The sequence below is a fragment of the Cololabis saira genome, chromosome 2 (genome assembly GCF_033807715.1).
Source record: "Cololabis saira isolate AMF1-May2022 chromosome 2, fColSai1.1, whole genome shotgun sequence".
Taxonomy (NCBI): Eukaryota; Metazoa; Chordata; class Actinopteri; order Beloniformes; family Belonidae; genus Cololabis; species Cololabis saira.
The window spans coordinates 22,222,811-22,239,811 of record NC_084588.1 but is presented as its reverse complement, the minus strand read 5'-3'; the positions used below and the strand labels follow the sequence as shown (position 1 = coordinate 22,239,811).

The following is a 17,001-nucleotide window of genomic DNA, read 5'->3' as shown; positions in this document are numbered from 1 at the left end:
ATTTCAGTATACCAAAGTGTTTTTATTTCTTTATTTCTTTTTTTAACAATTACTACAACAAAAGTGAGGACTTGACACCCAAATACACTATGTTGTAGTGGGTTTGATCAATGCTGTTCAAGTTTTGGGGGTAATATATCCCACTAAACGCCACATCTTAGTCCTCTCTGTCAGTGGCAAGACAGTTGTCATCTTCTCTGTCCCAGTCTCTTTTCATATTCACGCAATTGCAACACCTTTATAATTCTCTGCATATAACAGTCCTGCAGAGACATGGTAAAATACCAAGCCTCAATCACGACATTACCTATGATGTTTATGGTTGCTCAGTGTTTAAATATATATTTATTGTCATTAGGCTAAAAACAAGTAAAGACTAATTTTTTTATATTGCCTCATTCATGATTTAAAGAAATCATTTAAAATTTCACCTTAATTTGATAACAGTCTTAACTGCACCTACTGGTGCTGCCTATGATCTAAATCTCTTGCCACAAAAAAAGAGCCTACCAGCAAAGACCTATGCTCTACAAATGACATCTGAAATAGTGCTGAATGAGCTACGAATCCCTGCCGTTTACCCTGGAAGTAAGTTCTTTAATTATAAGCTCCATCCTCATTATCAATCTTCATATATTGAGCCTCATTATCAATTAAATCTTCATATTTAAGCTCCATGCCTCATTATCAATTAAATCTTCATATTTAAGCTCCATGCCTCATTATCAATTAAATCTTCATATATTTATTAAGGTGGAACGCTGATTTAGTTGCAGTGCAGTTCTACTAGCTGCAGTTCTACAGTCATCCAGTAGGGGGCTCTGTGACGTCTAGAACTGCGGTCCTGGGGCCTCATTTAAAATGGACTGCGTAGGAGTCATACTAAAAGTGCACGTACGCTCAAAAGCCGAAAATGACGGGCGCAAAAAAAAATCCAGATCTATAAAACCGCGTGCACGCAGACTTCCACGTAAGGTTCTCTTTATAAATCACAGTCCAGCTGGAAGGCTGCGCACGTGAATCCGCCTGGTATCCCGCCCTCTACACGCCCACTTTCTACCGAAAATGGAATCATTTTGCATATGAATGAGCCTGCTGAGCATGCGCAGTGGCTTCCTGCAACCTGTTTGGCTTCAGAATGAATGAATGAACGTGTCGAGCCACCGTGCCACTGAATTTCACTGAGATCTGAGATCTAGATGTTGTTGATGAGGAGGAGGACAGGAAAACCACATTATTTTGTGGTCACAGTAAAAGTAGAAAAATAAATAGTATAAAATAAAGCGAGTGAGTGGCAGCACGCCGTTGCTGCGCGGAACGCCGTGAGTTCCCCGGTGCAACAGGGGGACACACGTCCCCCCGTCTTTTCAAAATCATGTTTATTTTCCCCTTACTTTTTACAGTTTAAAAACTAACGGTAGGCACAGCCTTAAATTGCAAATTATCAAGACACTGTATGAAAGCGATACGAGAACGCCCCCCCCCCCCCCCCCCCCCCCCCCCCCGCTCCCCCTCCTCCCCTCCCGTCTCTCCTCAGAGCGGCTCAGGGCGGGTTTATGGTTCTGCGTCACCAACGCAGAGCCTACGGCGTAGGTGCGCGTCGCCGCGTACCCTACGCCGTAGGCTCTGCGTCGTTTTAACGCGGGGCCATAATTTAGGCACCATACACCTGCACGTAAAGGTTTCACGCGCCCGTAAAACTCATATATATGAAAACAAATCTGAGTCCCTTTAGGGAAGAAATGAGGGGCTCCGTGGGGCTCCCTAAACGCACCCCTCATTTGTTCTGTCCTAAAGCGGTGAAGGAGGTTCCCGGCGTGTCCTGCACCGCGGCTGCAGCTCCAGCAGCACCAGAGTCCTGACTGACAGCTTCACACACAGAGGAACACGATCAGCGCTATATTATTTTATTTTATTATTTTATTATTTTAAGTCTGATATATTTTGTGATATGTGATGACATTATTAAGAGTATGACATGAATCTGGCTTCATTTCACCACCTCAAACCCTGCGTCGCCAGTTCCCCGTGTCTTAAGTAAATTCTTACGGGAGGGTCCTAGTTGCCGTAAAGATAAGCAGATTTTTCGGTTAGTTTTTTCTTTTTAGATCCGAGGATTTGCGTAGAAGGCGGCTTCCGCAACTTTCAGGCGCTTTTTCTGCGCAAGCAAGCTTTATAGATGAGGCCTGATCTGCTGCTCAGATCTGCTGCCTCCGGGTCTGCAGCCGTATACTATTGAGCAGTACTGGAGTTGAGGGGGGATGAGGGGGGATGGCATCCCCCCCCGAAATAAAACAGTCAAAATCATCCCCCCTGTAAAACTGCCACTCCTCCTTTCCATCCCTTATGTCATTTCATCAATGAATGTGGTTTTACTGCTATTTCAACATTTAGAGTCATCACCAGAAAAATAACTTATTTGACAATTTTCACCTGTTTCAAGTAAATTTTCACTTGAAATAAGCAGGAAACTCTGCCAGTGGGACAAGATTGAACTTCTTATTACAAGCAAAAACAATCTTGTTCCACTGGCAGATTTTTCTACTTATTTCAAGTGAAAAAATACTTGAAACAGGTGAAAATTGTTGTTTTTTCCAGTGATGAGTCTTGTTTTAAGTGTAATGAGATTTTTTTTTACTAAAATGAGACATTTTAACTAGAAATAAGACAAATATTCTTGTTAACATTTTGAGTTTTTGCAGTGATCCATTTTACTTATCCTGTGAAGGACAGAGTCATATTGATAAGTTCAGAAAACTGTTTTTTAATTGTTGTGTTTTGATGTATTTGATGTAATCCCAGTGGATATTTAAAGCTTACAGAAGGCTGCATTTAACTGCTGCTATGTCATTCCTGCAGTATTTCTGCAGGTGTTTTGGTCAGTACTATTATTTGTAATATATTATATTATTTGTAATCAGCACAAATGATCTGTCCCCATATGATAAAATCCACCATCCCCCCTGATTTTTTTTTACAACTCGAGTACTGGGCAGTAGTATATCTGCACCTTTTCATGTAACTAATGGGGTGAGACAGGGTTGCATTTTGTCATTTTGTCACCAGTCCTCTTCAATATTTACATGAATAGTCTTTCCATGAAGCTTACCCCCCGTTCACACTGAAAGCGTCACGGGAGTCATAGGCGTCTGGCTGCCATTCATTGTCTATGAAAAACGGGCGTCAAGAGGCGGCGGGGGCGGCGGGACCGGCGGGAGCGGCAGGAGCGTCTGGCGGCGGGCGCGGCGCGTCAATTTAAAAGTTGAAAAATCTGAACTTTATGCAAATGAGCAGCGGCGACGCCGAGGCGTCGTCCAATCACAGACCGGGATTCCCGAAGTGAGAACCCTCAATGCAGATTGTACTTTCATGTTCACACAAACGTACACTCATTCACATGCTACAGGAGCAGAGCTGTGCACTAACAAACTTATTTTATCAGGAATTAATAGATTTCATCCAGCAAAATGACATTTTTGCTGGTTTGACTGCCGTTTTTACCTGAACTGATCAAGTGAAACACGTATCTGATGGGTGAGGAGCTGGATGGTCCTAACTATTTTATTTGCTACATTGATCCAACGAAAAATAATTAAAACCCGTGCTTATTAATCACAAAACACAGTTTAAACATCATGACCAAATCCGCTCCGACCCGTCACCCGGTGTGTCAGTGTTCACCGCACAGACTGCAGTGCAGCTTCGCCTGATTTATGGTTCCGCGTTAAATCGATGGCGTAGCCGACGGCGTAGGGAGGCGGTGCGGTGTGCGTCGCCGCGTACCCTACGCCGTAGGCCTGCGTTGGTGTGACGCGGAACCATAAATCAGCCTAGGCGGATTTATGGTTCACCGGGAGTGGGATCTGGCGGTTGATGTTGAATCCACGGACCAAACTTGTTAAGGAGCATCAAACTCACTCTTATCTACGCGGAAATAACGCTAAAATATAAAGAAGGCGTCCCAAAGTGTGATCTATGGTGAAATAGGAAGATTAAGATGTGTAGGCTGTTCCCACTGTTCCCTCCAGTTCTGCAGCGCAGCTTTAACCCCGCCCACCGCCGCCCCGCTGCAGGCACTGACGCTTTCAGTGTGAACGCACCAAGCGGCGAGATGCTGGCGTCGGGACGCCCGTGACTCTTTCAGTGTGAACGCAGGGTTAGTCAGTGCAAGACCGGATGTATGACCTGGTCATCATGTCTCCATACAGTGCTGGACTACAGCAACTGCTTAAAGTGTGCTCTAGCTATGGAGTCCAGTATGAGATTGTGTTTAACCCTAAGAAGAGTGTTATTCTGATTGTTAAAGCTAAGGAGGATCAGAAACAAAAGTTTCCCCCATTCTTACTGTCTGACCGCCCCTTAGATGTTAAGAGAGCACGGTATTTGGGTCACATTATAAATGAGGATCTTTGTGATGATGATGCGTCAGTGCTGTAAGCTCTATGCTCAGGCCAATATGCTTGCCCGTAGATTCCATATGTGCACAGCTAATGTTAAAGTAAATCTATTCAGAGCCTATTGTACACCTCTATACACAGCTCACCTTTGGTGTAATTATACCACCAAAGCCAAGCTAAAGAAGGTGCAGGTAGCATATAATGATGCGTTCAGGATCCCCCTTAAGCTTCCAAGATGGACAAGTGCAAGCACTTTATTTGTTAATTGTTATGTCCCCACCTTCCATGCTCTGCTGAGGAATCTTATGTTTAAATTTATGTGTCGACTCCATGAGTCAGAAAATTATCTAATAACTGCACTAACTAACATCAAATAGAGTGATACAAGGTATACACATCTGGACTATGGAAACATTGGAACAGATGTTTGCATGTATTTTAATGTGACCTGTAATTTTTATGTATTTTTATGTATTTTATATGGAACCTTTTGAGTCTGTAATAAAGTATTCAATATCAATATCAATAATAATAATATTATTTACACTAGTTTATGGACTTTTAGGTTAATTTAGTTTAGGTTAATTAGGTTCATTATTATTGTGATCCTTGTTCTCATTATTATTATTATTATTGTTGTTATTATTATTATTATTATTGTTATTATTATTGTTGTTGTTATTATTAATAATCATAATATTTACACTAGTTTATGGACTTTTAGGTTAATATGGCGAAATACGTAATTTGCTTATTTAATTATTTCCATAAATTTGTGTCAAAGGACATCTCCCACCATTTTTTCGAGGCTCTGTGAATGCCAAATTCCCCAAAGCAGCTTTCAATGTCCCCTCTTATGCACTGTATCCGCCCTTGCTGGACTATTACAGAAGCGCCATGTATTTTCAACAGCTGCAAACAGCTGCACAAATGGCCTCTTCTGCAATACACCTGAGAAGATTATACATTTCATCGCTTCATCATCCATTTGTCTGTCTTCTTCCCTGCTTGTCCACTTCTGCTGCAAAAAACGTGAGTGAAGTCAGACCAAGTGTTTTCTTTCATGTAGCCACCAGGGGGCACACACGTATCGTAATAACAAACACTTATGGAAAGAGGGCAAACTTTTAGCATGTCAACCCCTGTAAGGTTAAAATAGTTTCTTTCTGGTATTTGATTAAATTATTTATAAAGGGTTAAGGACGGTTTTCTTCAAAATGTTGCCTCTGCTATCTTTCCCAAAATATGCAAACTGTCTTGGGAATCCACCCATTTTATTTTATATGCTTAATCATCAGCAACAGTAAACTCCAGTGACAAGTGTAGTGATTTTAAAAAAAAAATGAAAAAAGATTATCATCATTTTTTGTAGACACATAAATCTGAACTTTGAGGTCACGGAAAAAAAAAACATTTGGAGTCTTTTTCTTATTTATTTATTGTTAAAAACAAACGTATGTAATAATTTATTTTTGTCCAACTTCCATCCATCCATCCATTTTTATACCCGCTTTATCCTCTGCAGAGTCACGGGGGTCTGCTGGAGCCTATCCCAGCTCATCACAGGCGAGAGGCAGGGGTTCACCTGGACAGGTCACCAGTTTATCACAGGGCCACATATAGAGACAGAAAACCATGCATATTCACACTCACAGCTACAGGCAATTAACAATCATCAATCAATTAACCTTGCTTGCATGTTTTTGGAGTGTGGGAAAAAGCAGGAGTACCCGGAGGGAACCCACGCAGGCACGGGGAGAACATGCAAACTCCACACAGAAAGACCCTGCTGGGCCTGGGAGTCGAACTAGGAACTTTTTTGCTGTGAGGTAACAGTGCTAACCACTAAGCCACTGTTTTGTGCAACTTATGGAACTGAGTTGGTGTTGTCTTTGGTTGGATCCAAATCATTGTGCTGATCAACAGACAGTGAAGGTTACATGGACACCAACAGGGGCACCATTCTCACTATAATTGGTGAAACACCTTTCTGCAACAATAAACGACACTCATGAATACATTCACCCAGAACACGCCTTTCCCATAAACTTTACTGGCAAAAAACCCTGCCTTTTTCATGCTTTAGAACAACATTTTAGATCAGGCAGATGTATATTTATTGGGCCCTTGTCCATTAGTTAAGTGACAGCACAGGGCTCTGGGAAAGCTACACCAATACGTATGATTACCTTAAAAGATCGCACAATCTGTTCATATTTACGTAATGAGTCGACATTTTGCTGATTGATTAAACTACAGGGTGTTAATATTTTAAGGGGTCCTTGATTTATTATCCAACAAAGAAAAAAAGAGACCGATTTATTAATGTAACAATGGAATTGGGGGTTTCTGGTAACCACTCTGACATCTCAGGGGCGACTTGAGTGATTCAATAGACAGAGGAATGATTTTATGGGAAGACACAGGCTCACTATGCATTATTGGGTAAAAAAAAATGAAAGAGACAGAAGGCCGTCAGCACTTTTTTCACGCAAACTGTTGAGAAACTTGACAGCATCATCAGAAGTAACTGTAATTTGGACAGGATTTAAAAAAATGTTTATTCTTAGATGAGAAATCAAATCAACGACCTTTGTACATTGCTCTGTTGCCTTATTAATAATTTTGGATGACACACATGACAAGTCAGACACTGAAATGAGTTCCTGTTGCATTGCTTTGTTTAATTTGTTTATTTTAATCAAGTCTAAAAAGTTATATTCAAACCTCCCTGAAAGCCCATGGCGTTATACAGGTATTTAAAGTTTCTATGTGAACTGAGCAGGTTATTCGGTGCTCCTTCGGGTTACTCAAGTTTGTGTGCTGCTTCTTAACTCCTTGAATCCCATGAACCCGGTTCAGGGTTCAATACTGTGTTCTGTCATTTGTAGTAAGTGATGGCCCACTGCAACTTGGGGTTTAAGGGGCTTGATTAACAAACAAAGTCGATCCTGTACCATTTTCTTTTTAAACATCTGTAATTTTATTTTTCATGTTTGCTCCCTTCAATGGTTTTCCTTCTGTAGGTCAGATTCTTAAAGTTTTACATTATTCTGACGCCTACAGTTTCAGTGACCCGAGAGTGGATTTGTATTGCCGCTGCAGTTTCAAAAACATTTGCCCACATTTGGAGCCAGGTGATTTAATACGTTTTATGTTTTTTAACGTTTTATGTAAAGCACGTTGTGTTGCATTTTATACATGCATGAAAAGCGCTATACAAATAAAGTTTGACTTGATTTGATTTGATTAGCACTGACAGCTAATTCTCTTGTGCTTGTCAGATGTTATCTCTGTGCACCGGAATCAGATGGCTAAAATATGGAGGCTAAGACAAATTGTTATTCTATCCAGATAAATCTTAAAGATACACTATGACTGGTAAAGATATGAAAGAAGTTCATATAATACAACAGTACACCTAAATCCTCTGCTGTTGGGAACAAATGTATTGATTTTTTTTTTCTCAAGTTATATCGTTCTTGTATATACTGTATTATAATGATTTTGTAGTAGTTTCGTGAGGGTTACAGACAGATCTAAATACAAAAAGCATTCTTATGCAAACCGATGTAATGTGTTTTTGGTGTCAAGGATTTGGCATTCCTACATTTGTGAGTGCTATGTGAAAAAAAGACTCTGTAAAAACTTGATTAAGATCGATCTTCAAGAACCTTTCTATTATTCAGTAAGAGTCACGGGCTACATGCACAGCCTTTTTATATCAGAGCAAGAATGGGGGCTAGTTTCTGTTCAGCCTTCGGCTCGCTCTTCTTACTCTGCATATGATTATTTTTCTATTGTAGAAGTCAATCTCTTTTCATCCCCAGCTTTGTTTTGTTCCACAGTTTTCAGATTTTTAATTTATGTGATTCTTTCTTTTGCTCTTATGAATTTAACAGTGACCTTGCCTGAAGCATGAATAGTCCATCCCCATGCCTCTTAGTCTTAAAGAGTTGTTTTCAGGACATTTTGCACCATTTTTGCAACTATTTTACTGCCAAAAATCTTTCAGACGGTCTACAGTTTTACATTAGGTGTAAGAGTGTGTCCAAAAGTTATCTAAGAACACAAAACCTGGATGGATGCCCAAATGTTTGAATGATCATCCTTGTTTTACTGTAAAATTGTACAAAATCCAAATAAAATGGTAATCCTGGTCTCTAAATATTCAGAGCAAAGGTCTGCTGTTGGCTTTCTGTTTTTTGGAGATGAGTTCATCATACACTCGCAGATTTATTCACCGTGGCAGAATTCTGGATGCCTGAACTTTTGTACACCGCTGCATTAGTGATTTATTTGGCAGAAATTTGCCAATCTAACAGTCATAAAGTCACAGTTGTGTAGCAATGATTTTGCTTATGAGTGTTAGATTTAATTATTTGGCAACATAATTAATACCTACATTTGGTCTGATTCACAGCATTTTGTGGCCCAAAAGTGTCAAAAACACTGAATTTTTACATCTTTAAAGCACATTCAAATATTTCAGAGTTCACAGTTTCACAGTTCCTACCAAGGAGAGTCGGTCCAGCTGGTACAGAATGCATTTAATCCCTATATAAATATGACATGGTGGTCTCAGAGGGGCCTAAATGACACCACACTGCATGTCGTGCAATCTGCTCTTTAATTGCAACCCTCATTTGCCCAATAACATGCCCAGCTGCAGCTCTCTCTATCTCTCTCTCCCGCTCTCTCTCTCTCTTACACACACACACACACACACACACACACACACACACACACACACACACACACACACACACACACACACACGCTGTTGCTCTTGGTAATTAAAATGGGCCATGGGTGACCACTCCCCATCAGACTTTTGATCACTTTACTTCCTATTCATTAGCTTAATTATTTGGCTATCAGTAAACCCTACCAAGTAATTAATATCTGAGAGGCTGTGCAATAAATCAAACTTCTGCACTTCTGCTTTGCGTTACAACCGCATGAAGCGGCTGAAGAAGAATGTAAAATAGGGCTCCTCCATAAACCCATTAAAACCATTCTTCTATGAGTCAGATTTGCAAATACATTTTTGATTTATTTTTTTTTTTATTATGAGCGCTCACAGAGCCCTGGTCATGTCAGTGATAGGCAGATTCTCCACCATTGTATTTGAAATAAAGTACCCCATGATTCCCTCTCATCCAAAGAGAGCATCTCTTGGTCGGACTGCTGGGTTACCTGTAATTCCTGGAGTTTCCAAAAGTAGAAGAGAGTCCACACGTTTATCTTCAGTAAACTGGACTACTGAAACACTCTTCTCACGCGTCTCCTTAAAATAATCCATCAAACAGCTACAGTTAGTTCAGAACGCTGCTGCCCAAGTCCTCACTAAGACAAGACAGCACACCATATAACTCTGGTTCTTTAACTTTACACTGGCTTTCTCTCCGTCACAGAATAGATTGTAAAATCGTTCTGTTGGTTTATAAATCTCTGAATGGTCTCGAGCCATAATACATCTCTGATCTCCTGGTCCATTATGAACCAACCAGAACCCTCAGGTCGTCAGGGTCACGCCTACTTTCTGTGCACAGGGTTGGAACCAAACACCATGAGGTAACGTTCAGCTTATGCTCCTCACCTGTGGAACAAACTCCCAGAATGCATCAGGGCTGCTGAAACTCTCATTTGCTTTAAGTCAAGGCTGAAAACCTTTTTATTTACTGCTGCATTTCAGTAATCTACCACAATGCACTGCAACCTTTATTTTTGCATCTAATTTGTTTTATTCTTTTAAACTTATGCCTGTCTTTAATTTCTGCTTTCAAACTATTTTATTTTTTAATAAAAGAGTTTTGCTTTTGGGTTTTCCATGCACATCCTCTGCTGGTGTTTCCACTTGATGCTCCTGTTGGGGTTCTCTGAGCGCCACAACAATCTCTTATGTTGCTTTAAGTAGTTTGCTTCGATCTTCATGTCATTAAATGTTTTTTTGAGAGTTGCATCCTCCTGCTCCTTCTGCTACAGTGAACCACAAGACGTACTGTAATATTTCCGCCTCCAAAATTAGCTACATGATCTTTTCATTAAATACAAAGACAATCATTTTAACTTCACTCTTGTTACCAAAACCCCTTAGTTATTCTGCCGACTGATATATAATAGAGGCTGTGACAGTGAATCAACGTTTCACGTTGAAATGCATCACCTCTCCTGTGTGAGTTCAACCTTCCTGTATCTCCAGTTGATTTCCCTTTCTGTAGCAGGCATGCAACATCATTTGAATATTTGTTGTTATTAATTACTTTTCTTGACTTGTCGACTGCCTTGAAAAGATTTCAGTTGAAAGAGGAAACTAGGAGGACTAACTCTCCTTTCAATAAGTTTAGGCATCAGTAAACTTCATTGTTTGGTCCTGAATCAGTTGCTTCAGGGAGCCAGTGGTTGTTGAACGTTAACAAAAGAGGTGGATTTCATCATCAGCTAACAGTTTCTATTGATTTAAAAGATAGATCCTAATGAAATCAAAAGAAAGACTTATATTAGAATTAACCCCCTAAGACCTGGTGCACACATACTGTATGTGGGCATCACATTTTTTTATTTTGTCTAGATCATAATATTAAACTTCTTAACGGGAGTCCTAAGCGATGAGAATCAAAATTGCACCATGTCTTAGGAAGGAATACTGCTCAAAAATAGATTAACTTTCAATTCCTGTTTTGCTTTCACCTTTGTTTTTTATTTCACAGTTACATCACAAATAAGTTTGACATAAGTACACATACGATTCGTCTTTGCAATCATTCAAATAAATTAGGTTCATCCATTTACAGGTAAATCACACGATTAAATTAAAAACATTATCAAAGACAGGAAAACAGTAATATTCTTCACAAATCTAAGTGCAACTGATAAGAAGTTCTTCAAAGCATCAGACCAAAAATATCCATAACAGCAGATGTTTCAGAGCTTCGTTTCTTGAGATGTAGCACCACACAGTAACTCAGGATGCAGCTGCACTGACTGTTCAACTTCAAGCTGTTTGAAAGCACAACAGTTTATGTGTCTTTCTACACATTTGTCATTTGCAGAACGTGGATTCACCGTGGAGCTCCTGCTGCCGGCAGACAGAAAAACACATCATACTCCTCTTAGCTGCACTCCCGTCTCCCACCCCCCCTCCCGTCTGCTTTCCTGCCTTTGATCCAAAAATGGGGAAATATTTGGAAAGTTGTCTGAATTCTTAAAATGCATTTAAGGAGGGAGAGAGGAAGTTTAAAAGAGAAGCTAAAGGCGAGAATTCACAAGTGTGCACTTTGATGCCTTTATATGACATCTAATGGTGATGTGACATGTTAATCCCACATTGTAAACGAACCGAGAAATAAATACAGAAGCTGTCACAAACGCCTTAAAATTCATCAGTCAGAAAGAATAAAATACACCCGTATGCCGCAACAGAACAGTAGTGAGATGACGCAGTTGTGTCACATGTCAGTGTTGTTTTACAGAGTTCGCTGGGAAGCAAATATGTCCCAGTTTGGTAAATGCTTTGTTATGTTACATTGTCTCCTTTCTCCTTGTGTCTGTCCTCCCATCCTCTGCGTGAAGGGACTAAAATGCAAGGAGAAGAGTGGAGGAGAGGAGTCAAGGAGGTGCAAATGGAGAAATTAGATAACGGACTGTTACAAGACAATTATTGGCAGATATTGTTGACAATTGCCTGCTTTTTTCCCCCCTGCATGCTATAAAAAGTGGAGTACTTAAAATTATTTTATTCACAGATAGTGTAAACAGTTTATATATGTCATCTGTTTGGGCCTGGAAGCTGTGTGACTCCAGCAATTACTCTGAAAAACTATTCACAGAGCCAACCAAGGTTTGGAAATTGTCTTTTCAAGTTGGTATAAATGCAGACCTTTTTTGGGACATGTACCAGGCGTAAAGTCTGTGACACTCAGGTAACCAGGGGATTTGAGGGCGACTTCTCACAGCCCTGCCCCGATCTTCCTGTCTCCTCCTCCCACCTGCATCCTGTCCAGCTCATCATCAGAAAACGGACTGTGGGGATCGTAGCCAAGGTCATTGCCGGTCTGCAAGAAGTCTGTGGCTCGAGGGATCCCAACTCTGTTACCCAAAGCAACAGGGTACCCATGCTGGGTTTCTTCCTCTTCTTCTTCTTCCTCCTCCCCCTCCCCCTCCTCCTCTTCAATGTCTTCTCCATCCTCCAAGCTGAGATCCAGCCCTCTGTTGTTGGGATTTAGAGCTCGTCTACTCTCATCAGATTTGTCGGTCGCGGTTTTTCCTCCGCCGCGTCGCTCTGTCTCCGCCTGGTTTGAGGCAGCGCCCTGCTCCTTCGCCTTCCTGCTGCGCTTCCACTTCATCCTCCGGTTTTGGAACCAGATCTTGACCTACAGAGCAATTTAGAGTAGGAAACAATAGTTAATTATTCCAGAGTTATTACTAAACATTTAAACATTTAAATAAAATATTAAACACTATTTAACTATTGAATAAATAAAATAAAGACATTTAAAACATCAAAAAAGAACATCAGTTATTTTAAACGCTACAAGAATTTGATTACTTAAATACTTTTTTCCCGCTTTCTTGGTTCAAAGACTAATTTCAGAATCAAAATGTATTTTGAAATAATATATTTTTAAACATATATACACAGTATATATATATATATATATATATATATATATATATATATATATATATATATATATATATATATATATATATATATAAAAATCTTTATGTTTTATGACTTAATTCCCATACTGAATTTGTCTTTTTTTTTCAGAAACATACAATGTTTTACAACATGATATTTTTTTGCACTGTGCTGTGGAAGAGGGAAAATGTCACGGATCAAATATTCTATTATAATTATTTACAAATATTGAATCCCTAAATTAAAGGACAATTGAAACAATGTTTGAGTCTTACACAAATAAAATAGGTAAAAATACACAAATATAACAAGTTATTACAACAAGGAAACAACGCACTGCCTACAATGAACACAAGTAAGGTGATGTTTGTTCTCATTGTTAAAATAATCTATAATTTAAGTGACGTTTTTATTTGTCACATATCTGTAAATTACTTCCATTTCCAATCTTGGCCTTAATGATATACTTAGCAAGCTGAGTCTTTTCATCTTAATAAAGGTTATTAAAGTGGCCATAAAGTCTGCGACATCTGGGAAGTGTCTGCGGCCTGGTCCTATGGACATCCTAGTTTACATAAAACATGTTGCACCAACATTAAAGGAGTGACAATTCTGTTCTGCAGTTGCACTTCTCCCAAGAAATGACTTTGGAGTCTTTTTGCTCATCACTGTTTCTGAAGCATGTTTTCTGTGGACTGCAGTCTTACCTGTGTCTCGGTCAGCATGAGCGATGTTGCCACCTCGAAGCGTTTGGGTCTGGACAAGTATTTGTTCAGTTTGAACTGGTTCTCCAGCTCCAGGAGCTGCTGACTGGTGAAAGCTGTGCGGGGCCTCCTGCATTTCCCCAGCAGGCCTGACTGGGGTCCCGCTGGAAGAGGAAGAGCAACAGCAATGTGTTCAAGTCAAATCAGTAACCATTTCATCACAACTTATCCCATATTTGGTGTTGTCTCACAGAGTGTGTCCTTTTGGTATATTATTGAGGCTGATGCCTGAAATTCTTGTTTTGATTCTTGTTAATACATTTGAGTTTTTGTTTGATAAAAATGAACCCTCATAGTCAGACTGCCACTAGTCTTAATTATAAAACACCAAGGACACAAGAAGTTCACAGTAATGCTGCATGGGAGCAGCCACACATATGCCAGCACTCTGTGGCCATCATTAACTATAATAGCTTTACTCTAGTTTATTGTTGAGGGGGGGGATACGGCAGAAGCGGGCGCAGAGGCCGTAAAAACACAGGGATGCCATTAACTTAATGAAAATTCAATGAAGGCTTTTGGGATTTTATTGATGAACTACAGAACGGTTTAGGTGTTTGTTTATAGTTTCTTCGTCACACAAAGACAATTTTCATCTTGCTGACGTTTATAGAGAAATAAATGAGCCAAAATTAAAATATGACACACAGATAAAGCAATAAAACGGAGGCCACTTTTACAGTGACGGCCGATGTGTGACTTATTATCGTCACATCCTATGTGAAGAAACTCCGATGCTGCGTTCAGGAAAAATCCAGAATGATATGAAACTGCCTGAAAAATAGACTGCAAATGGTGAATCCAAGGGAAATAAAAGAAAATAATAAACCTCAAAGAGTGTGCATTTCCGCCTCCAATGTTAGTTTAAAAAACTCTAAATAGGAAAATAATCAATATTCTTGCTGATGAGCCTAATTATTGATTTGATTTGATTTATTTTAGTAGGCTACATGTAAAAAACAACACTTCAAGAGAAGTTTAAGAAAACAAAACAACAAAACAAAGAATGTCATCCTTTAACACTTGATTGATTGATTACATGTGCAAAGGCTATTATAAGGCTAATAGTATCTTAACTCTGCTGAGCAGATAATCATCCTTTCTTTATTTTTTCTCTGAAATAAGTAATTTAAAGAAAACAAACATTATAAAAAGGAAGATATCATAAAAGGCCAATTAGGTAATATTATATTTAATAGCAGCATTCATAATAATAATAATAATAATAATAATAATAATAATAATAATAATAATAATAATAATAATAATAATAGTAATAGTAATAATTTCCAGTTCAATGTTTTTATTTTTTAATGTTATTTAGCCTATTTGTGTATTTGTGTAATCCATGTGTGATCGCATACTTACAGGAGTAGTCGGGCAGCCTGGGCATCATGATGCCTGCGCGGATCCAGTGCTCCAGCGGGAGCGAGCCCGCGGCCGCCGCCGCCTTCAGCTGCTCCGGGTAGCTCTGCAGCTGCGTGAAGCCCGTGTAGAAGGCGGGGTGCTGGCCGCCCAGACCCGACAGCGGGTACATGGGAGCGTGGTAGATGCCCGGGATCCCGCTCTGGGAGAGGCTGGCCAGGCCCGGGTGAGGGAGGCTCAGGACGCTCGGCTTGGGGAGTATTCCGCCCTGGAGCTGCGCTGCCCGCGGGGAAGGCGTGTCGGCGCGGCGGCAGGAGACCGGGCTGCCCCCGGGACTGTCGTTCAGACCCGGGGACATGTCTCGGCCAACCCGCATGGTCTCGCTGGCGAGCAGGGCGTCAATTCTGAAGTTTTTTGACTTTTCCATGGCTGCTGTCAAGGAGAAGTCTTGAAGAAGTCCTGAAGAAGCAAACTTATCAGGCTCAAGGAGCGTGCCTTATTGCAGACTGCAGAAGTCTTTTCCTCCAATATCTTCTCTCGCTTCTTATTTACTTACAAAAATCACTCTGCAAACTAGTAGCACTAAATCAAACTTTAAACTGCTGGCTTTTACATCCCGCCACCGGTTTTCCTTAAATTGCACCTGTACATGTCACTGTGCGACATTAACGTCTCTCTCAAACAGACAGATGCGCTGTTTCTCCAGCAGCCTTTCGTCTGGACCGCTGAAGGCCGCTGTGAGCTGGGATTGGATGAGAGCTTAGCTGCTCTGACGGGCCTCTAATCAGCTAATTACTCGCTCGTTTCTCCCCCCAGAAAGCCTTCAGAGTGAGGTAATGTCCAACCCTTGTCCCGCCTGCAAACACCTTCAACTGCATCAAAGCGCCGAGGTACATTAGAGGATTGGCCAATTGTATTTTCACTCTCGGTCTGACAGTATCCAGTTCTCGCCACAGAACAAAGAATTATATCCGGCGCTTTGATTGTCCAAAAAGATCCTCAGCGCCTCAGCATCAAATTGCTGGCTGCTTGTCAATATTAAAACCATTGGACAACTGTGGCTGGGTGATGTTCAGAAGGCATGGCATCCATGCAGTGTTTAAATCTTAAATATGTGGCTTGCTTCATTCTAAGGGCATACAAATGCCATTAAAGTTTACGATCAAGAATTGCACACAAACCGTATAAAAGCGTAATGACTTGGCAGAGGAGGCTATAAGTTAATTGGCCTTATGCTTAATGTGGACTAATGCCGTTTTAAGATCAGAAAAAGCAGAGACCGCTGAAGAGCAATCTCACATGCGGCAGAAGGGTAAATAATAATAGGTAATAACTGAATTAAACTAGTTGAATTGGGCCGCAAGCAATGGCGTTTCTTTAAATTAAATAGATCATGACTATAATTCGTCTAAACATGTTATGGGATTTTGCACGATTCTTACAAATGGTGTAGCCTGTTTTTTTAAGTTGATGGAAAAAGAGCGGACAGTGACAGGACATTTGATCACAGCATTGTGAAACAAGCCCAGTTAAAAAAAAACAAAACAAAACAAAAACAAAACAAAAAACTTACATTTGAAAAATAAATGCTCATGATTTATTCTATTTGTTTCGTTTTTGAGCAGATTATTAACTTTTGGGGCATTCTACTTAAGTTGAAGAGTTATCAATGCAATGAAAATCTTCGGCCATACCGATTTATCACAGTTTGGCACTAATCACGCTCCACTATTAACATTTAACAACACTTAAAAGTTTAAAATTTTAAATCTATAGAAATACAAATATAAGGCCATCTTTGCATGCATCTGTTCATTTGACTCAAGCC

The 17,001-nt window shown here is 40.1% G+C and overlaps 1 protein-coding gene across 1 annotated transcript; it reads right to left on the bottom strand.

Moving 5' to 3' along the window:
- Nucleotides 1–11,089: 11,089 nt before the first annotated feature.
- mnx2b (motor neuron and pancreas homeobox 2b) lies at nt 11,090–16,039 on the bottom strand. Its single transcript, XM_061709754.1, has 3 exons — nt 15,177–16,039; nt 13,752–13,912; nt 11,090–12,772 (listed from the first exon to the last, which is right to left on the bottom strand). Exons 1-3 carry the CDS (start codon nt 15,598–15,600, stop codon nt 12,350–12,352), a joined length of 1,008 nt encoding a protein of 335 aa, XP_061565738.1. The 5' UTR covers nt 15,601–16,039; the 3' UTR covers nt 11,090–12,349.
- Between the last annotated feature and the right edge of the window lie 962 nt (nt 16,040–17,001).